The sequence below is a fragment of the Oncorhynchus gorbuscha genome, linkage group LG05, assembly GCF_021184085.1.
Source record: "Oncorhynchus gorbuscha isolate QuinsamMale2020 ecotype Even-year linkage group LG05, OgorEven_v1.0, whole genome shotgun sequence".
Taxonomy (NCBI): domain Eukaryota; kingdom Metazoa; phylum Chordata; class Actinopteri; order Salmoniformes; family Salmonidae; genus Oncorhynchus; species Oncorhynchus gorbuscha.
Genome location: NC_060177.1, coordinates 95,827,569 through 95,849,764, shown reverse-complemented (window position 1 = coordinate 95,849,764; position 22,196 = coordinate 95,827,569). Strand labels below are relative to the sequence as shown.

Genomic DNA, 22,196 nt, shown 5'->3' with positions numbered 1-22,196 from the left:
ACTGCGACCTGGCCAAGATAAAGCATAGCAGTGTGAACAGACAACACAGAGTTACACATGGAATAAACAATTAACAAGTCAATAACACAGTAGAAAAAAATGGGCAGTCTATATACAATGTGTGCAAAAGGCATGAGGAGGTAGGCGAATAATACAATATTGCAGATTAACACTGGAGTGATAAATGATCAGATGGTCATGTACAGGTAGAGATATTGGCTATTATAAGGAAACAACGTGGTGGTTCTGCTAGTGGGTCTGGCCACGGGTAGTTGTTTGTATGATGTTGTCGTTTCTATGTTTTGTTTATGTTTATAAAATATATAATCAAGTCTTATAACAATAAATAAACAGGGTGTAATATGTGTCATGTCCTGAAGGGGGCGCTGTAGTGTAACTAATTATTCTAGTTCCTTAATAACTTGACAGCCTACCATTTCATAGGCTACATGCATAACAGAAACTGTTGTTTATTATAGTCTATTAACTAACAATATTTAGGGAATAAGTCGTTGCATATTATATAAATTGTATCATTAAGCTACATTAAGTGAATGTTGTAAGCCTATCCTGTCCATGGGCCTACTTTCAATATGAATCTGAAGAGTACTTGGATCAACAGCTGAGACCAGTGTCAACATATATACGACAAAAAGATTACGTCATGTTTAACTACGTCAGATCAATAAATAAAATGGACATTGTTGATATTTTTGGCACGTGTCTTCCTCGGGGGCGCGCATCACGAAAAGCCTGCAGACCTCTAGCTATTGGCCCTCGATCACATCTGAGACCGCACCCCCCCGTAAAGCAATTGGTTGTTGGAAGGTTGTTCCGATTTTAATTGGTCCTGAGTCATTGGAGAGGAGGGCAATATGATTTTATTCAGACTCTTTGTAGCAAATTCGAATGTAATGATTCATTTGGGAAAACAACTATCGTCACACAAAAAAACACAACTCATCCAATTGCAAGAATTGATCCTAGAATATACTGAAGAATCGTGCGTTGAGTCATTATTTCATCTCTAGTGCTAAACCTCGCCGAGAACAAAACAAAACAACTCGACACGGATTTGAATTCCATTCCATATATTGGACAAGCTGCAGTAGGGACGGGATAGCCTCCTGCCCAGCGGATGCCGGCGGTGACCTCGCTACATGGCAATTAACATCATCCAGAAAACCAAGCCCGCTAATTAAGCTGCACAGTTTTTCATTTGGGACTTTAAACGTGTTGTTCCGACAGTGTAGGCAACCTACTGGATAGCAGGAACCAGCCTAGACAAGGCTACTCTTCATCTCTCCTTTAACTGCCCCAGTCCGCTGTGTTATTTGTGCATGGAATGAATCACTTGAGGCTCAGTCGGAATCTGCAATGATTTGCACAGACTGGAGAAAGACGCGAGCCGACCGTGTTGAAGCCTAAAATGATGTACAGATAGGACGGAGTTTGTTTGCGTGGAACCCGGACCCGCATGCTGCTGTTCAACCGTAGTCTTTTAGCCAGATCAGAGTAGGCCAACAGTATCTCCTTTATTATTGAGTTACCTGCACAGTCGGGTATTGAGTTAGTTACCTGCACAGTCGGGTATTGAGTTAGTTACCTGCACCGCTGGGCCGAATGGAAACATGAGTGAAACACAGTGAGGTGACGTCTCCGTCTTGGGGCCGTGGCAGCCCGGGCACAGACCAAGATCTGTGTTGTGAATGTGACATCCAGCTTCAGCGGAGTAATTATTACCTCCGCCTCCTACGTTCAAAGGGGAATAAAACATTGTTGTGTGTAAGTATCTGTGTATAATGGTTCTGCTTCAATCAATACAATGATTACGGATATTTGTTTTTTTTAGTTCTGGAGAGTTTACATTTGGACATGTCCATAGGCTATAACGAGCCCTTTGGTTATAATTGGTTATAACCTAGTTATAAGTAGGCTATAATAACCACATTGAATGTATTTCGTATTCCCACTCGCTTTCAAAGGTCACATTGACTGATATCCCATTGATGTTGCTCAGCTGGAGGATAACGATAAAATGACAATAAAAATCAGTCGTCTATATGATCCAATGTCAGGATCCAGTCAAATGATTATCACGGTCAATATCGGCTCACCGTCCCAACTTGCAGTGGGCTAATGACATGCGATGTAGCACAGAGCATTACTAAAACCCGACGCAGGATACAAAACACATGACATCATCAGGCGAGCTCGACGCTCCTTCCCTCCTATAGGTTCATTGATGTTTTCCCGGCTGTTGCCATCGTCATAACAACACCGGACTTTTTTTTGTTTGTTGCTATTATTGCAAGTTATACCGTTAATTCGATGACGCACTGCCTATAGATGCTTTCCCGTCTGTAGACTAATATTGCATTTAACAGTCATGAATAGTTCGTGGTCTGTTCTATCGGATGCAGTGACGAGAGAGCGTCATGAACAATGTCTAGGCAGACACGTCTAGAGGGAATTGGGTCGCAGCCTAATATCTAAATGTTTTTATTTTATTTTAATCCGGGCAATGTAATGTGAGATAATGAGATTTGTGCGCATAGAGAAGGGCTGGTTTTAGACATCCCATACTGGCTCAGTTATCATTTCCAGTATAAGATATGTCCCAGGATGACAGATGTTCCAAGGTGACGCATAGCAAGTGAGAGCTGCGGACAGGATTTGTTTTAAAGATTGGAATCTGAAAGCTATCGATTAAATAATTTACTGCCACTTGTAGGCTGTGCTGTCAGTGGATTTTAAAAATGTATTTCTCAATCAAAATCAGATGTATTTATAAAGCCCTTTTTACATCAGCAGAAGTCACAAAGTGCTTATACATAAACCCAGCCTAAAACCCCAAAAACAGCAAGCAATGCAGAACTAGAAGCATTGTGGCTAGGAAACACTCCCCAGAAAGGCAGGAACCTAGGAAGAAACTATAGAGGAACCAGGCTCTGAGTGGTAGCCAGTCCTCTTCTGGCTGTGCCGGGTGGACATTATAAGAGTACATTGTCATTAAGGCCAGATCGTTCTTCAAGGTGTTTATAGATGACAAGCAGGGTCAAATAATAATCAAAGTGGTTGCATTGGGTGCAACAGGTCAGCAGTAATCTGGATGCATTGACCCTTCCCCTCATACTATTAGCTGAAGATCTCATTTAGAAATGGATTTGGTCAGAAATGCTATCATGAAATATCAACCTTGTGCCTGTGTTTGTTCACATAGAAGACAGAACAAATAAGCCCATATTAATATTTTATAGGAAGGAATGAAATTGTATTTTCCCTAACCAGTTGGTCTAAGGGACCTGCAGAATATAAACCTATGTTCTTTTTTAGGCAACATATTATATTCTATAAACAGCCTCACCTGCACGTGTAATAAGGCATGTAACCTTGTGTTTATCATGTCGTGATCAGTACGATAATATCTCCCTGTATTTATTTACACATCCGGGTGTTTCTCCACCTCAGCCGCAGCCTCACCTTATTGGTCGCTGTAGCTGTCTGTCATAATCTGGGTCTGTCCCAGCAGTGACGTTAGACGAGGCTACCACGAACACAAAGACAACAACAGAGACGGACGGAGGAAAAGGAAAGCTTTAGTGATCGCTGCTGCTGGATACCTGACAACATCACACCATTACACAAGCACACTAGAAAGAGGACAACCGTTTCATGATATGAAAAACATTACCATCAAGCACACAAGTCAATATATGTCAAGATTCGCTCTGAGCAGACTCGTTTCAGGCGGTGAGTGTGATACATTGTTACAGACAGTATTGATGATGGGTTACATTGTTAAAGTTGATTTTGACGCGTGGAGTTGTTTTTATTTGTTACGCTAGTAGTTATTATTGTTTTAGATTTGACAGTCAGAACAAAACATTGTCGTTGACCATTAAGACAAGTACATACTTCATGCATTTGGTTGTATTAACACATGAATAACATAAAAACAAACGAGACGTTGAAATGAGAATGCCTTTTTGGTATTATTGCTGTCTTTGGGGATCGCAGAACGTGTCTCCTGTTGCTGCATCCAATGTTTTGCTCATTGGTTTGTTTGTTTTGTTGATTTGGGAGAGAAACCATAGCTGTCCTTTGTTTGGTGTTGTTCACCATTCTTCTTCCTGTATTGGTTACCTAGACCATACCTCAGTGGTCATGAAGCACGCTGCCTTCCTTTGTTATAAACAACAGCTCCTGCGCTCGGCTCTGTTCTGCTGTGCGCTTCTTTTTCTTTTGTTAGATTTCCACACTGCTGCTTCGAGGTTTCGTGTCATAACTCGTCAATCACATATCTCTATATGTAAACTCAATGACAGTAGTGCAAGTTCGTTTAGCTGACGTCAAAGTTAAATTGTTGTGGATTTATTTTTCATAGTGTATAATATAGCTTTTCCTATTTGTGGGTATTTGGATGCCTGGACACGTGATAGATATCCATGCTGGTTTGGTTGGCTAGCTGTGAGACCGCCAGGCTCGAAGCTCCCGTGGTCTTTCTGAGGGAGCGAGGCATCATGGAGCCAGACAAGGAATCCAAATACATTAATCTCACCAGCCAGACCAACCTGCACTCAGGGGTAGACGTTACATATTAAACGTAGATCCAGGGCAGGCAAAATAGTATGATATTAATTGTGGATGTCCATCATCCATTTTCAAAAACGAATTAGAATTACTATGGCATGTTACTAATTTCAATTCGTACAATATGTTACACATTTGCTAAACATATGTTAGGAATTCCTATTTGTTGTGGCTAACGTTAGCTAGGTGTCTAGTGGTCATTTTTAGCTAGATGGCAAGCATGAGCTAGGCTTGCGGTCAATGTTAAAGCGTTATGTTAGGGTTAGCTAACATGCTATGTAGCTAAAAAAAAAGTAGTAAGAAGTTGCTAATTATCTAAAATGCTAAAGTTGTCCGTGATGAGTTTCGAACACACAACCGTTGGTTTGCTAGGCATAAGTAATCTTAAGTAATCTGATAATGGTATGTAACCATACTAAACATAACATATACTAATATCAGTGTCCTGGCTTTACGTTTTATATGTTACGTCTAGTTTATGAGACCAGGCTGGCTAATCAGCCACATACACTATGGGTGCTTCTCAATGTGCATACTTCCGTACTCCACACTCTCATGCGCCGATGATTCTCCGACCACGTACTCTTGAGTACGTTCTTGTGAGGACGAGAGTGTGAAGCATGCATAAAACAATACATTTGAGAAGCACTCGCACTGTATTATCAAAGCTTTTTCAACTGAACCAAGATAGACCACAGCCCGTCCTTTCAAATGAGCAAATGAGTCATAGTGGGTAGAGCCAAGCACGAGCTAGCGAGATCCTATTGGTGCTTTCTAGCATTTATTTGCATATATCCATTAGGGAACGCCTACTCTGTGAAGTGCACGTGTGCAATAATTCAATTCACCTTTGCACTTCTAAAACAACATTTTTTTTCAACTTTGGAAAAGGGTCAAGTCTACAGAACGTAGTCCACTCTGTTCGTAAGAGATTGTAGTTTTGGGAACAGCAAACTGTTTTGAGATCAAATGTTTCATCAACGAGAAATGTTGCAGAATGTCGTTCTTGTTCCATCTTCTCCCACTGCCAACCACTGGGCTTCGTAGTGAAACGCCAAGCGGATGCTTCACAACTATACCTCTGGTGAAATATGTCACATTGTTCTGTGGCTCCTAGTGTGGTGTTGAGATGACCTCTCGCTTCACCTCCCCATTCACTGAACCTTCCTCTAAGATATACACAAAGCAAACATTTTACTTCATAATTATCATCTGGATATCGTAATAATCTAGCTAGCCAGCTAGTTAAACAGGCAAAAATTACCTAGAACTAATGTTATGCAAGGTAGCTACCAATTCTTCGTGGCTAGCTAGCAACATAGCCAGTTAGCCCTATTGACTTACTATGGATTTACCCATTAACTGAACCGTCTTCCAGCCAGGACAATGGCAATAGAGACTAAGCAAGATATACACTAAGCAACAGTTTTACTTCATAACTATCAGCTAGCTATATGTGAATCATAATAACGTAGCTAACCAGATCGTTCAACAGGCATAAATGACCTAAAACAAAATATTATGCAAGAGAGATGTCAATTCTTGTGTGTTTAGTTAGCTAACAATTCTTTGTCGCTATCTGGCTAGTTAACAGTACTAGTAGTTAGCCAGTTAGCCCTATTGACTTAATATGGGTTTACAATCTACATTACATAACATGCCAAAATGAACATGAACATTATCAAGATAAAATGTTGAATAGGCAACATTTCATTCCAAAGTCAGAGTGTATTTTCTCTCACTTCATCTCAAATAATGGCAGCCATTTTGATTGGAAGACATTTTGCGTCATTTTTTGTTCATACTTTCCATTGAAGCTTGAATCGATGCATGCTTCATGTACAAATGTACATACGGAGTACGCATTCGATAAGTGCCCTCCGTGCTCCGTTTCTCATACACCCCTTCAAATTGGTGAATTCGGGCTATTTCAGCCACACCTGTTGCTGACAGGTGTATAATATGGAGCACACCGCCATGCAATCTCCATAGACAAACAGTGTCAGTAGAATGGGCCTTTACTGAAGAGCTCAGTGACTTTCAACGTGGCACCGTCATAGGATGCCACCTTTCAAACAAGTCAGTTTGCCAAATGTCTGTCCTGCTAGAGCTGCCCCGGTCAACTGTAAGTGATGTTATTGTGAAGTGGAAACGTCTAGGATCAACAACGGCTCAGCCGCGAAGTGGTAGACCACACTAGCTCACAGAACTGGACTGCTGAATTGCTGAAGCTCGTAGCGCGAAAAAATAATTTGTCCTCAGTCTCAACACTCACTGCCGAGTTCCAAACTGCCTCTGGAAGCAACGTCAGCACAAGCTATTTGTCTGGAGCTTCATGAAATGGGTTTCCATGGCCAGTTTCCAATCCTAAGATCTCCATGCGCAATGCCAAGCGTCGGCTGGAGTGGTGTAAAGCTCGCTGCCATTTGACTCTGGAGTAGTGGAAACACGTTCTCTGGAGTGATGAATCACTCTTCACCCTCTGGCAGTCCGATGGACTTATCAGGGTTTGTCAGGAGAACGCTACCTGCCCCAATTCATAGTGCCAACTGTAAAGTTTGGTGGAGGAGGAATAATGGTCTGGGGCTGTATTTCATGGTTCAGGCGATGATTGATGATGGATGTGCACCAAGCACAACTTGTGGTGGTGGGGGGAGGGGTTAACATCTCATTCCAAAAAAACACTGTCCAGCCAAGACAAGAAGACTGGTCTCACCACCAGTGACTCGTCAGTGTAACATGTGATCGTACTTAGTAAATCTCTTCAGTTGTGTTTTTAGAGAAGGGACAGTCCAGCCAGCGGTCCCAGTTGATTGGTGTTTGGTCGGATGATAGGCTGATAGCATGTCAATATCAGACTGGGTATTTGTGTAAAACAATGACAGATATAGTATAAAAGACAATATATGTAAGTACCTAAGTCCCGGACGACAGGAAACACATTAGATGTGCAGGGCGACAGGAAACACATTAGATGTGCAGGACGACAGTATGTTGATAGCAGGAGATTCCTGATTCGTCTGCTAGCTAATGTGATCTTACACCAATAACATACAAAAGCACATCCCACGATACCTCCCATATCTAACATGTAACATACAGTATATATACAGTGCCTTGCGAAAGTATTCGGCCCCCTTGAACTTTGCGACCTTTTGCCACATTTCAGGCTTCAAACATAAAGATATAAAACTGTATTTTTTTGTGAAGAATCAAAAACAAGTGGGACACAATCATGAAGTGGAATGACATTTATTGGATATTACAAACTTTTTTAACAAATCAAAAACTGAAAAATTGGGCGTGCAAAATTATTCAGCCCCTTTACTTTCAGTGCAGCAAACTCTCTCCAGAAGTTCAGTGAGGATCTCTGAATGATCCAATGTTGACCTAAATGACTAATGATGATAAATACAATCCACCTGTGTGTAATCAAGTCTCCGTATAAATGCACCTGCACTGTGATAGTCTCAGAGGTCCGTTAAAAGCGCAGAGAGCATCATGAAGAACAGGGAACACACCAGGCAGGTCCGAGATACTGTTGTGAAGAAGTTTAAAGCCGTATTTGGATAGAAAAAGATTTCCCAAGCTTTAAACATCCCAAGGAGCACTGTGCAAGCGATAATATTGAAATGGAAGGAGTATCAGACCACTGAAAATCTACCAAGACCTGGCCGTCCCTCTAAACTTTCAGCTCATACAAGGAGAAGACTGATCAGAGATGCAGCCAAGAGGCCCATGGTCACTCTGGATGAACTGCAGAGATCTACAGCTGAGGTGGGAGACTCTGTCCATAGGACAACAATCAGTCGTATATTGCACAAATCTGGCCTTTATGGAAGAGTGGCAAGAAGAAAGCCATTTCTTAAAGATATCCATAAAAAGTGTTGTTTAAAGTTTGCCACAAGCCACCTGGGAGACACACCAAACATGTGGAAGAAGGTGCTCTGGTCAGATGAAACCAAAATTGAACTTTTTGGCAACAATGCAAAACGTTATGTTTGGCGTAAAAGCAACACAGCTCATCACCCTGAACACACCATCCCCACTGTCAAACATGGTGGTGGCAGGATCATGGTTTGGGCCTGCTTTTCTTCAGCAGGGACAGGGAAGTTGGTTAAAATTGATGGGAAGATGGATGGAGCCAAATACAGGACCATTCTGGAAGAAAACCTGATGGAGTCTGCAAAAGACCTGAGACTGGGACGGAGATTTGTCTTCCAACAAAACAATGATCCAAAACATAAAGCAAAATCTACAATGGAATGGTTCAAAAATAAACATATCCAGGTGTTAGAATGGCCAAGTCAAAGTCCAGACCTGAATCCAATCGAGAATCTGTGGAAAGAACTGAAAACTGCTGTTCACAAATGCTCTCCATCCAACCTCACTGAGCTCGAGCTGTTTTGCAAGGAGGAATGGGAAAAAAATTCAGTCTCTCGATGTGAAAAACTGATAGAGACATACCCCAAGCGACTTACAGCTGTAATCGCAGCAAAAGGTGGCGCTACAAAGTATTAACTTAAGGGGGCTGAATAATTTTGCACGCCCAATTTTTCAGTTTTTGATTTGTTAAAAAAGTTTGAAATATCCAATAAATGTCGTTCCACTTCATGATTGTGTCCCACTTGTTGTTGATTCTTCACAAAAAAATACAGTTTTATATCTTTATGTTTGAAGCCTGAAATGTGGCAAAAGGTCGCAAAGTTCAAGGGGGCCGAATACTTTCGCAAGGCACTGTACATCAGGACATGTACATAGTGGACTCTTACACGTTGTAAATATGACAATATAATACAATATTTCAGAACGTAACCTAGCGCTTGCATGTCAATGTTAGTAGACTGGGAAGAATTAACATTCACAATCTTCCCCTATCTGTAAGCATGACCAATGGTATAGCACCTTATTGATATGTACATTTAACCAACCAATAGGAATGCATAAAAATTGAATGCAGATTTCTGCAGTGTCAAGTGGAAACATAAACAACCCTGTTACAGAGGCTCGACGCGTCACAGGTCTTTGTTTATAAAGAATGGCATTACAAAAAGACTGACATCTTTATCTATCATTAAAACACATCTTTATCTATCATTAAAACATAATAATATCATTAAAACACATCTTTATCTATCATTAAAACACATCTTTCACCCCCCAGGGTGAAATTCCCTCATTAAAACACATCTTTCACCCCCCAGGGTGAAATTCCCTCCATTAAAACAGTAGCAGGGCCCCCCAGGGTGAAATTCCCTCATTAAAACACATCTTTCACCCCCCAGGGTGAAATTCCCTCCATTAAAACAGTAGCAGGGCCCCCCAGGGTGAAATTCCCTCATTAAAACACATCTTTCACCCCCCAGGGTGAAATTCCCTCCATTAAAACAGTAGCAGGGCCCCCCAGGGTGAAATTCCCCCATTTAAACAGTAGCAGGGTCCCCCAGGGTGAAATTACCCCATTTAAACAGTAGCAGGGCCCCCCAGGGTGAAATTCCCCCATTAAAACAGTAGCAGGGTCCCCCAGGGTGAAATTCCCCCATTAAACAGTAGCAGGGCCCCCCAGGGTGAAATTCCCCCATTAAAACAGTAGCAGGGTCCCCCCAGGGTGAAATTCCCTCATTAAACACATCTTTCAGGGCCCCCAGGGTGAAATTCCCTCATTAAAACAGTCTTTCACCCCCAGGGTGAAATTCCCCCATTAAAACAGTAGCAGGGCCCCCAGGGTGAAATTCCCTCATTAAAACAGTAGCTTTCCCCCAGGGTGAAATTCCCCCATTAAAACAGTAGCAGGGCCCCCAGGGTGAAATTCCCCCATTTAAACAGTAGCAGGGTCCCCCAGGGTGAAATTACCCCATTTAAACAGTAGCAGGGCCCCCAGGGTGAAATTCCCCCATTAAAACAGTAGCAGGGTCTCCCCAGGGTGAAATTCCCCCATTAAAACAGTAGCAGGGTCCCCCAGGGTGAAATTCCCCCATTAAAACAGAAGCAGGGTTCCCCCCAGGGTGAAATTCCCCATTAAACACATCTTTCACCCCCAGGGTGAAATTCCCCCATTAAAACAGTAGCAGGGTCCCCCCAGGGTGAAATTCCCCCATTTAAACAGTAGCAGGGTCCCCCAGGGTGAAATTACCCCATTAAAACAGTAGCAGGGTCCCCCCAGGGTGAAATTCCCCCATTAAACAGTAGCAGGGCCCCCCAGGGTGAAATTCCCTCATTAAAACACATCTTTCACCCCCCAGGGTGAAATTCCCTCCATTAAAACAGTAGCAGGGCCCCCCAGGTTGAAATTCCCCCATTTAAACAGTAGCAGGGTCCCCCAGGGTGAAATTACCCCATTTAAACAGTAGCAGGGCCCCCCAGGGTGAAATTCCCTCCATTAAAACAGTAGCAGGGTCCCCCAGGGTGAAATTCCCCCATTAAACAGTAGCAGGGCCCCCCAGGGTGAAATTCCCCCATTAAAACAGTAGCAGGGTCCCCCCAGGGTGAAATTCCCCCATTAAACAGTAGCAGGGCCCCCCAGGGTGAAATTCCCCCATTAAAACAGTAGCAGGGTCCCCCAGGGTGAAATTCCCCCATTAAACAGTAGCAGGGCCCCCCAGGGTGAAATTCCCCCATTAAAACAGTAGCAGGGTCCCCCCAGGGTGAAATTCCCCCATTAAACAGTAGCAGGGCCCCCCAGGGTGAAATTCCCTCATTAAAACACATCTTTCACCCCCCAGGGTGAAATTCCCTCCATTAAAACAGTAGCAGGGCCCCCAGGGTGAAATTCCCCCATTTAAACAGTAGGGTCCCCCAGGGTCCCCCAAACAGTAGTGAAATTACCCCATTTAAAACTGTAGCAGGGTCCCCCAGGGTGAAATTCCCCCATTAAAACAGTAGCAGGGTCCCCCAGGGTGAAATTCCCCCATTAAACAGTAGCAGGGTCCCCCAGGGTGAAATTCCCCATTAAACAGTAGCAGGGCCCCCAGGGTGAAATTCCCCCATTAAAACAGTAGCAGGGTCCCCCAGGGTGAAATTCCCCCATTAAAACAGTAGCAGGGTTCTCCCCCCCCAGGGTGAAATTCCCCCATTAAAACAGTAGCAGGGTCCCCCCCAGGGTGAAATTCCCCCATTAAAACAGTAGCAGGGTTCTCCCCCCCCCCAGGGTGAAATTCCCCCATTAAAACAGTAGCAGGGTTCTCCCCCCTAGGGTGAAATTCCCCCATTAAAACAGTAGCAGGGTCCCCCCCAGGGTGAAATTCCTCGTACATGTGTGTCATGGTTTTCGGACATGAGATGACTTTCTCTCTTACATACACACACATAAAACGTCATTTTGGCAGTGCTCTGGTAATGTGCTTGTATTTTTAAAGGTGTTTACAAGCTGATTGTTCAATTAACACAGTGGGGAGGGTTGTGGACGCGAGAGGCTGCTAAATGGACACGCATGGTGCCCAAACTGATGACGTGTGTCGCACAGCTGGAGGGGAAATGAATAGCCTGGGTTCAGTCAGTACTCCCGATGAGTCCTTCTCAGATAGTTTATGCAACAACATGAGCATGGTGCTATTTAAAACTAGTCAAATCAAGTTAGGAGAAATAACTTTTATTATTTGGTCACCATCTAGAATCTGGTTGTCACCTTGACATGCCAGCTCACGTAACGACAAGCTGGTGTGGAGGACCAGTGCAACGGTCCTGTTTAGAGGTGCTTCCTACCGGGAGGCTACAACGGTCCTGTTTAGAGGTGCTTCCTACCGAGAGGCTACAACGGTCCTGTTTAGAGGTGCTTCCTACCGGGAGGCTACAACGGTCCTGTTTAGAGGTGCTTCCTACCGGGAGGCTACAACGGTCCTGTTTAGAGGTGCTTCCTACCGGGAGGCTACAACAGTCCTGTTTAGAGGTGCTTCCTACCGGGAGGCTACAACGGTCCTGTTTAGAGGTGCTTCCTACCGGGAGGCTACAACGGTCCTGTTTAGAGGTGCTTCCTACCGGGAGGCTACAACGGTCCTGTTTAGAGGTGCTTCCCACCGGGAGGCTACAATGGTCCTGTTTAGAGGTGCTTCCTACCGGGAGGCTGTATCATGTCGCTGGCAGTAGCTAACATAGCAAATTTGTTCCATTCCACTGATATATATTATATTCCAGTAGGAAAGCAGCCGACATGAGAGAAACTTTGTAATATTGGTAGTAACCATCTGGATGTCACCGTGATGCAGTAACACTACTTACTCAATGAGGAGAGTTGGCGCTGCCACCCGGCAACACAACAACAACACAGGGTTTCCTTCGCACCCGAGTCCCGATTTCCGATGCTGTCCTTCAGTAACTTGGAGGGAAGTAACTAGATAGTGTAGTTTATATCAGGCCAGTAAGGAGAGGGAAGTAACTAGATAGTGTAGTTTATATCAGGCCAGTAAGGAGAGGGAAGTAACTAGATAGTGTAGTTTATATCAGGCCAGTAAGAGAGAGGGAAGTAACTAGAGGGTTTATAGTAACTAGATAGTGTAGTTTATATCAGGCCAGTAAGGAGAGGGAAGTAACTAGATAGTGTAGTTTATATCAGGCCAGTAAGGAGAGGGAAGTAACTAGATAGTGTAGTTTATATCAGGCCAGTAAGGAGAGGGAAGTAACTAGATAGTGTAGTTTATATCAGGCCAGTAAGGAGAGGGAAGTAACTAGATAGTGTAGTTTATATCAGGCCAGTAAGGAGAGGGAAGTAACTAGATAGTGTAGTTTATATCAGGCCAGTAAGGAGAGGGAAGTAACTAGATAGTGTAGTTTATATCAGGCCAGTAAGGAGAGGGAAGTAACTAGATAGTGTAGTTTATATCAGGCCAGTAAGGAGAGGGAAGTAACTAGATAGTGTAGTTTATATCAGGCCAGTAAGGAGAGGGAAGTAACTAGATAGTGTAGTTTATATCAGGCCAGTAAGGAGAGGGAAGTAACTAGATAGTGTAGTTTATATCAGGCCAGTAAGGAGAGGGAAGTAACTAGATAGTGTAGTTTATATCAGGCCAGTAAGGAGAGGGAAGTAACTAGATAGTGTAGTTTATATCAGGCCAGTAAGGAGAGGGAAGTAACTAGATAGTGTAGTTTATATCAGGTCTCAATTTCATGAGACAAGTTTGAAATTCTTGCTGAATTTTTTTAGTCACACGCATAAACTAGCTATCTGGGGAGGATTCATCCGGAGGACTGACTGAACCCAATCAGCCTCCACTCAACTCTCGCTGCGTGACATACACTACCAGTCAAAAGTTTGGAGATAAGTTGGACCGCAGAGGAAAAGCAGAAAAGAAGTGCTTAGCATTATGTAGGAACTCCTTCAAGGCTGTTGGAAAATAATTCCAGGTGAAGCTGGTTGAGAGAATGCCAAGAGTTTGCAAAGGGTGGCTTCTTTGAAGAATCTCAAATGTAAAATATATGTTGATTTGTTTAACACTTTTTTGGTTACTACATGATTCCATATGTGTTGTTTCATAGTTTGGATGTCTTTACGATTATTCTACAATGTAGAAAATAGTAAAAATAAAGAAAAAACCCTTGAATGAGTAGGTGTGTCCAAACTTTTCATTTGTACTGTTTGTTTTAAATTTTAGGCCCCAGGTGTGTCTGTGTGTCATATGTGTGTGTGTGTGTGTGTGTGTGTATGGTGTTTATACTAGGGCTGCACGATATATTGCGTTGTTCGTAACTTGTCTTGTACATAATGTTGCTGCTACCATCTCTTATGACTGAAAAAAGCTTCTGGACATCAGAACTGCGATTGCTCACCTCAAACTGGACAAAGAGTTCTTCAATGGAGTTGGACGGGAGGGATATACTACTACAGACACCCGACCACATCCCTGTTATTCGCTGGAGAAGGAAACAGAGATTCCGCGGAAAGAGATCAGGGTGCCTTGTGAGGATCAGGCGAAGAGTGGCTAATCTGCCCTTGCCTTCCGTACTTCTAGCTAACGTTAAATAGCTGGAAAATAAATGAGACAAACTAAAAGCACACATATCCTACCAACAGGACATTAAAAACTGTAATATCTTATGTTTCACCGAATCGTGGCTGAACGACGACATTAAGAACATACAGCTGACGGGTTATACACTCTATCGGCAGGACAGAACAGCTGGTAAGACACGGGGCGGAGGTCTATGTTATATACTCTATCGGCAGGACAGAACAGCAGCCTCTGGTAAGACACGGGGCGGAGGTCTATGTTATACACTCTATCGGCAGGACAGAACAGCTGGTAAGACACGGGGCGGAGGCCTATGTTATACACTCTATCGGCAGGACAGAACAGCAGCCTCTGGTAAGACACGGGGCGGAGGTCTATGTTATATACTCTATCGGCAGGACAGAACAGCAGCCTCTGGTAAGACACGGGGCGGGGACCTGTGCATTTATGTAAACAACAGCTGGTGCACGATATCTAAGGAAGTCTCGAGGTTTTGCTCGCCTGAGGTAGAGTATCTCATGATAAGCTGTAGACCACACTGTCTACCCAGTGAGTTTTCATCTGTATTCTTTGTAGCTGTCTACATACCACCAGAGACCGATGCTGGCACTAAAACCGCACTCAATGAGCTGATTAAGGCCAAAAGTAAACAGGAAAACGCTCATCCAGAGGCGGCGCCTCCTAGTGGCTGGGAACTTTAATGCAGGGAAACTTAAATCAGTTTTACCTCATTTCTATCAACATGTTAAATGTGTAACCAGAGGGAAAACATTTCGAGACCACCTTTACTCCACACACAGAGATACGTACAAAGCTCTCCCTCGCCCTCCATTTGGTAAAATTATAAACACCTCTCCCTCGCCCTCCATTTGGTAAAATTATAAACACCTCTCCCTCACCCTCCATTTGGTAAATTATAAACTCCTCTCCCTCGCCCTCCATTTGGTAAATTATAAACACCTCTCCCTCGCCCTCCATTTGGTAAAATTATAAACACCTCTCCCTCGCCCTCCATTTGGTAAAATTATAAACACCTCTCCCTCGCCCTCCATTTGGTAAAATTATAAACACCTCTCCCTCGCCCTCCATTTGGTAAAATTATAAACACCTCTCCCTCGCCCTCCATTTGGTAAAATTATAAACACCTCTCCCTCGCCCTCCATTTGGTAAATTATAAACACCTCTCCCTCGCCCTCCATTTGGTAAAATTATAAACACCTCTCCCTCGCCCTCCATTTGGTAAAATTATAAACACCTCTCCCTCGCCCTCCATTTGGTAAAATTATAAACACCTCTCCCTCGCCCTCCATTTGGTAAAATTATAAACACCTCTCCCTCGCCCTCCATTTGGTAAAATTATAAACACCTCTCCCTCGCCCTCCATTTGGTAAATTATAAACACCTCTCCCTCGCCCTCCATTTGGTAAATTATAAACACCTCTCCCTCGCCCTCCATTTGGTAAAATTATAAACACCTCTCCCTCGCCCTCCATTTGGTAAAATTATAAACACCTCTCCCTCGCCCTCCATTTGGTAAATTATAAACACCTCTCCCTCGCCCTCCATTTGGTAAATTATAAACACCTCTCCCTCGCCCTCCATTTGGTAAAATTATAAACACCTCTCCCTCGCCCTCCATTTGGTAAAATTATAAACACCTCTCCTTCGCCCTCCATTTGGTAAAATTATAAACACCTCTCCTTCGCCCTCCATTTGGTAAAATTATAAACACCTCTCCTTCGCCCTCCATTTGGTAAAATTATAAACACCTCTCCTTCGCCCTCCATTTGGTAAAATTATAAACACCTCTCCCTCGCCCTCCATTTGGTAAATTATAAACACCTCTCCTTCGCCCTCCATTTGGTAAATTATAAACACCTCTCCTTCGCCCTCCATTTGGTAAATTATAAACACCTCTCCTTCGCCCTCCATTTGGTAAATTATAAACACCTCTCCTTCGCCCTCCATTTGGTAAATTATAAACACCTCTCCTTCGCCCTCCATTTGGTAAATTATAAACACCTCTCCCTCGCCCTCCATTTGGTAAATTATAAACACCTCTCCTTCGCCCTCCATTTGGTAAATTATAAACACCTCTCCCTCGCCCTCCATTTGGTAAAATTATAAACACCTCTCCTTCGCCCTCCATTTGGTAAATTATAAACACCTCTCCCTCGCCCTCCATTTGGTAAAATTATAAACACCTCTCCCTCGCCCTCCATTTGGTAAATTATAAACACCTCTCCCTCACCCTCCATTTGGTAAATTATAAACACCTCTCCCTCGCCCTCCATTTGGTAAAATTATAAACACCTCTCCCTCGCCCTCCATTTGGTAAATCTGATCATAACTCTATCCTCCTGATTCCTGCTTACAAGCTAAAATTAAAGCAGGAAGCATCAGTGACTAGATAAATGTTAAAAAGTGGTCAGATGAAGCAGATGCTAAACTACAGGACTGTTTTGCTGTCACAGACTGGAACATGTTCCGGGATTCTTCCTATGGCATTGAGGAGTCACTGGCTCAATCAATGAGTGCATTGAGGACGTCGTCCCCACAGTGACTGATCAGTTGAAGTTGGAGGTTTACATACACCTTAGCCAAATACATTTAAACTCAGTTTTTCACAATTCCTGACATTTAAGCCTAGTAAAAATTCCCTGTTTTAGGTCAGTTAGTATCACCACTTTATTTTAAGAATGTGAAATGTCAGAATAATAGTAGAGAGAATGATTTATTTCAGCTTTTATTTATTTCATCACATTCCCAGTGGGTCAGAAGTTTACATATACTCAATTAGTATTTGGTAGCATTGCCTTTAAATTGTTTAACTTGGATCAAATGTTTTGGGTTGCCTTCCACAAGATTCCGACAATAAGTTGGGTGAATTTTGGCCCATTCCTCCTGACAGAGCTGGTGTAACGGAGTCAGGCCTCCTTGCTCGCACACGCTTTTTCAGTTCTGCCCACAAATTTCTGTGGGGTTGATGTCAGGGCTTTGTGATGGCCACTCCAATACCTTGACTTTGTTGTCCTTAAGCCATTTTGCCACAACTTTGGAAGTAGGCTTGGGGGTCATTGTCCATTTGGAAGACCCATTTGCGACCCAACATTAACTTCCTGACTGAAGTCTTGAGAAATTGCTTCAACATATTCTCCTCTCTCCTATTCTCCTCTCTCCTATTCTCCTCTCTCTATTCTCCTCTCTCCCTCTCCTATTCTCCTCTCTCATATTCTCCTCTCCTATGCTCCTCTCTCCCTCCCCTCTCCTATTCTACTCTCTCCTATTCTCGTCTCTCCCTCTCCTATTCTCCTCTCCTATGCTCCTCTCTCCCTCCCCTCTCCTATTCTCCTCTCTCCCTCCCCTCTCCTATTCTCCTCTCTCCTATTCTTCTCTCCCTCTCCTATTCTCCTCTCTCCCTCCCCGCTCCTATTCTCCTCTCCCTCTCCTCTCCTATTCTCCTCTCTCCCTCTCCTCTCCTATTCTCCTCTCCCTCTCCTCTCCTATTCTCTTCTCTCCCTCCCCTCTCCTATTCTCCTCTCTCCCTCTCCTCTCCTGTTCTCCTCTCTCCCTCTCCTCTCCTATTCTCCTCTCTCCCTACCCTCTCCTATTCTCCTCGCTCCTATTCTCCTCTCTCCCTCTCCTGTTCTCCTCTCTCCCTCTCCTCTCCTATTCTCCTCTCTCCCTACCCTCTCCTATTCTCCTCTCTCCCTCCCCTCTCCCTCTCATATTCTCCTCTCATATTCTCCTCTCCTATTCTCCTCTCTCCCTCTCATATTCTCCTCTCATATTCTCCTCTCCTATTCTCCTCTCTCCTATTCTCCTCTCTCCCTCTCCTATTCTCCTCTCCTATTCTCCTCTCTCCCTCCTCTCTCCCTCTCATATTCTCCTCTCTCCTATTCTCCTCTCTCCCTCTCCTATTCTCCTCTAATATTCTCCTCTCCTATTCTCCTCTCTCCCTCTCTTCTCCTCTCTCCCTCTCCTATTCCCTTCTCTCCCTCTCCTATTCTCCTCTCTCCCTCTCCTCTCCTCTCCTATTCTCCTCTCCTATTCTCCTCTCTCCCTCTCCTCTCCTGTTCTCCTCTCTCCCTCTCCTCTCCTATTCTCCTCTCTCCCTCCCCTCTCCTCTTCTCCTCTCTCCTATTATCCTCTCTCCCTCTCCCCTATCCTATTCTCCTCTCTCCCTCTCCCCTATCCTATTCTCCTCTCTCCTTTCCTATTCTCATCTCTCCTCTCCCCCTCTCTCCTCCTTCCCTCTCCCCTCTTCTCCCCTCTCCTAACTCTCTGTCTTAATATTCTTCCTGTCTTCCTCTCCAGGTGTAGTTTCCTCGTGGTTGCTGTGTGGAGCCTGCCGCCACACACCCACTCCTCAACAACGACGGCTTTTGCTTGCATCTTCCAGTGCTTCTTCTGTCAGCAAGTTCAGCAGAGCTGCTGCTCGTCCGCCGCTAGCCCGGACGCCGCAGCCCCCGGCACATCAGCCAATCACAGCCCAGAGCCCCGCCCATGTGACATGGTGAAGATGACCAAGTCGAAGACGTTTCAGGCCTACCTGCCCTCGTGTCATCGCACCTACAGCTGTATACACTGTCGGGCACACCTGGCTAACCACGACGAACTCATCTCTAAGGTAGGGGGGCTTTGAGCGCACACACACACACACACACACACACACACACACACACACACACACACACACACACACACACACACACACACACACACACACACACACACACACACACACACACACAATGCAAAGGAATCCAGTGCATTTTCACACACGCTACAAAAAAATATCAACTTCATTTTGTTGACTAGATCAGAATCAATCAAGTTGTTTACCAGGGAGCAAATTCAGAGCTCTGCTAGCTAGTTACCACTCCAGACACCTAAGCTGATTACCCAGCGAGCCAAAGGTAATCAGCCTCTGAACTCCACCCAGGTTGTCAACATCTATTAGCCTCCTTTATGGATGAGCTCTGCAGACTACCTACTGTACCTGCAGGCTACCAAGATGCAGACTACCTACCCCTCAGACCACCTACCCCTCAGACTACCTACCCCTCAGACCACCTAACCCTCAGACCACCTACCCCTCAGACTACCTACCCCTCAGACCACCTACCCCTCAGACTACCTACCCCTCAGACTACCTACCCCGCAGACCACCTACCCCTCAGACTACCTACCCCTCAGACCACCTACCCCTCAGACTACCTACCCCTCAGACTACCTACCCCTCAGACTACCTACCCCGCAGACCACCTACCCCTCAGACTACCTACCCCACAGACCACTATTATGGGGTATTGTGTGTAGATTGATGAGGAAAAACATGTATTTAATACATTTTAGAATAAGGCTGTAACGTTGTAACGTTAGAAAATGTGGAAAAAGTCAAGGTGTCTGAATACTTTCCGAATGAACTATACCTGCAGACTACCTACCTGCAGACTACCTACCTGCACAACCCCTGTTTGTTTAGTATGTTTGTGGGTGTGTGTGTGTATATGTGTATATATATATATACAGTGGGGAGAACAAGTATTTGATACACTGCCGATTTTACAGGTTTTCCTACTTACAAAGCACGTAGAGGTCTGTAATTTTCATCATAGGTACACTTCAATTATGAGAGACGGAATCTAAAACAAAAATCCAGAAAATCACATTGTATGATGTTTAAGTAATTAATTTACATTTTATTGCATGACATAAGTATTTGGTACATCAGAAAAGCATAACTTAATATTTGGTACAGAAACCTTTGTTTGCAATTACAGAGATCATACGTTTCCTGTAGTTCTTGACCAGGTTTGCACACACTGCAGCAGCAATTTTGGCCCCCTCCTCCATACAGACCTTCTCCAGATCCTTCAGGTTTCAGGACTTTCAGCTCCCTCCAAAGATTTTCTATTGGGTTCAGGTCTGGCTACTGGCTAGGCCACTCCAGGGAACTTGAGATGCTTCTTACGGAGCCACTCCTTAGTTGCCCTGGCTGTGTGTTTCGGGTCGTTGTCATGCTGGAAGACCCAGCCAAGACCCATCTTCAATGCTCTTACTGAGGGAAGGAGGTTGTTGGCCAAGATCTCGCAATACATGGCCCCATCCATCCTCCCCTCAATATGGTGCAGTCGTCCTGTCCCCTTTGCAGAAAAGCATCACCAAAGAATGATGTTTCCACCTCCATGCTTCACGGTTGGGATGGTGTTCTTGGGGTTGTACTCATCCTTCTTCTTCCTCCAAACATGGCGATTGGAGTTTAGACCAAAAAGCTCTATTTTTGTCTCATCAGACCACATGTCCTTCTCCCATTCCTCCTCTGGATCATCCAGATGGTCATTGGAAAACTTCAGATGGGCCTGGACATGCGCTGGCTTGAGCAGGGGGACCTTGCGTGCGCTGCAGGACTTTAACCCATGACGGCGTAGTGTGTTACTAATGGTTTTCTTTGAGACGGTGGTCCCAGCTCTCTTCAGGTCATTGACCAGGTCCTGCCGTGTAGTTCTGGGCTGATCCCTCACCTTCCTCCTTATCTTGAGATCTTTGTACTAGTCCAGTTAGAATCAGAGCAGGTGGTCAGTCCTGTTAGAATCAGAGCAGGTGGTCAGTCCTGTTAGAATCAGAGCAGGTGGTCAGTCCTGTTAGAATCAGAGCAGGTGGTCAGTCCTGTTAGAATCAGAGCAGGTGGTCAGTCCTGTTAGAATCAGAGCAGGTGGTCAGTCCTGTTAGAATCAGAGCAGGTGGTCAGTCCTGTTATAATCAGAGCAGGTGGTCAGTCCTGTTAGAATCAGAGCAGGTGGTCAGTCCTGTTAGAATCAGAGCAGGTGGTCAGTCCTGTTAGGGTTAGAATCAGAGCAGGTGGTCAGTCCTGTTAGGGTTAGAATCAGAGCAGGTGGTCAGTCCTGTTAGGGTTAGAATCAGAGCAGGTGGTCAGTCCTGTTAGAATCAGAACAGGTGGTCAGTCCTGTTAAGGTTAGAATCAGAGCAGGTAGTCAGTCCTGTTAGAATCAGAGCAGGTGGTCAGTCCTGTTAGGGTTAGAATCAGAGCAGGTGGTCAGTCCTGTTAGAATCAGAACAGGTGGTCAGTCCTGTTAAGGTTAGAATCCGAGCAGGTGGTCAGTCCTGTTAGAATCAGAACAGGTGGTCAGTCCTGTTAGAATCAGAGCAGGTGGTCAGTCCTGTTAGGGTTAGAATCAGAGCAGGTAGTCAGTCCTGTTAGAATCAGAGCAGGTAGTCAGTCCTGTTAGAATCAGAACAGGTGGTCAGTCCATTTCAAGTGTTCAGCAGTCTGACAGGATTGTAGATGGAAACTCTCTGAACCTATTGGTATCAGACCTCCAATACCATCTGCCTGACGGTAAGGGAGTGACCGGCTCGTGGCTGGGGTGTGTGGGGTCCTTGATGATGCTTCGGCTCTTCCCCAGGCTTCGTTTCCAGTAGATATTCTAAGCACCCTTGAGTGAATGTGGTAGAGTAAGTCTCAGAAGCTCTAAGCTGGTGTCTGGGTCTATGTTGGTCTTTGAGAGTTTTGGAGTCAGGGACCATGTGTTCTCAATTCAATTTCAATTCAAAGGTTTTTATTGGCAAGGGAAACATATGTTAACATTGCCAAAGCAAGTGGAATAGATAATAAACATATGTGGAATAATCAATAAA

At 44.4% G+C, this 22,196-nt stretch overlaps 1 protein-coding gene across 2 annotated transcripts in view; it reads left to right on the top strand.

Annotated features, from left to right (window-relative positions):
• The first annotated feature begins 911 nt into the window (after nucleotides 1-911).
• Nucleotides 912-22,196, top strand: part of ypel1 (yippee-like 1) — a 33,896-nt gene continuing 12,611 nt past the window's right edge. The window contains exons 1-2 of one of the 2 annotated variants that reach the window (XM_046351531.1): nucleotides 912-1,785; nucleotides 18,852-19,164. In XM_046351531.1, the coding sequence (XP_046207487.1) occupies nucleotides 19,048-19,164 (117 nt within the window). In that variant the 5' untranslated portion in view covers nucleotides 912-1,785; nucleotides 18,852-19,047. Of the gene's footprint in view, nucleotides 1,786-3,559; nucleotides 3,754-18,851; nucleotides 19,165-22,196 lie in introns of those variants that run through there. The other variant, XM_046351530.1, reaches the window with a different exon arrangement.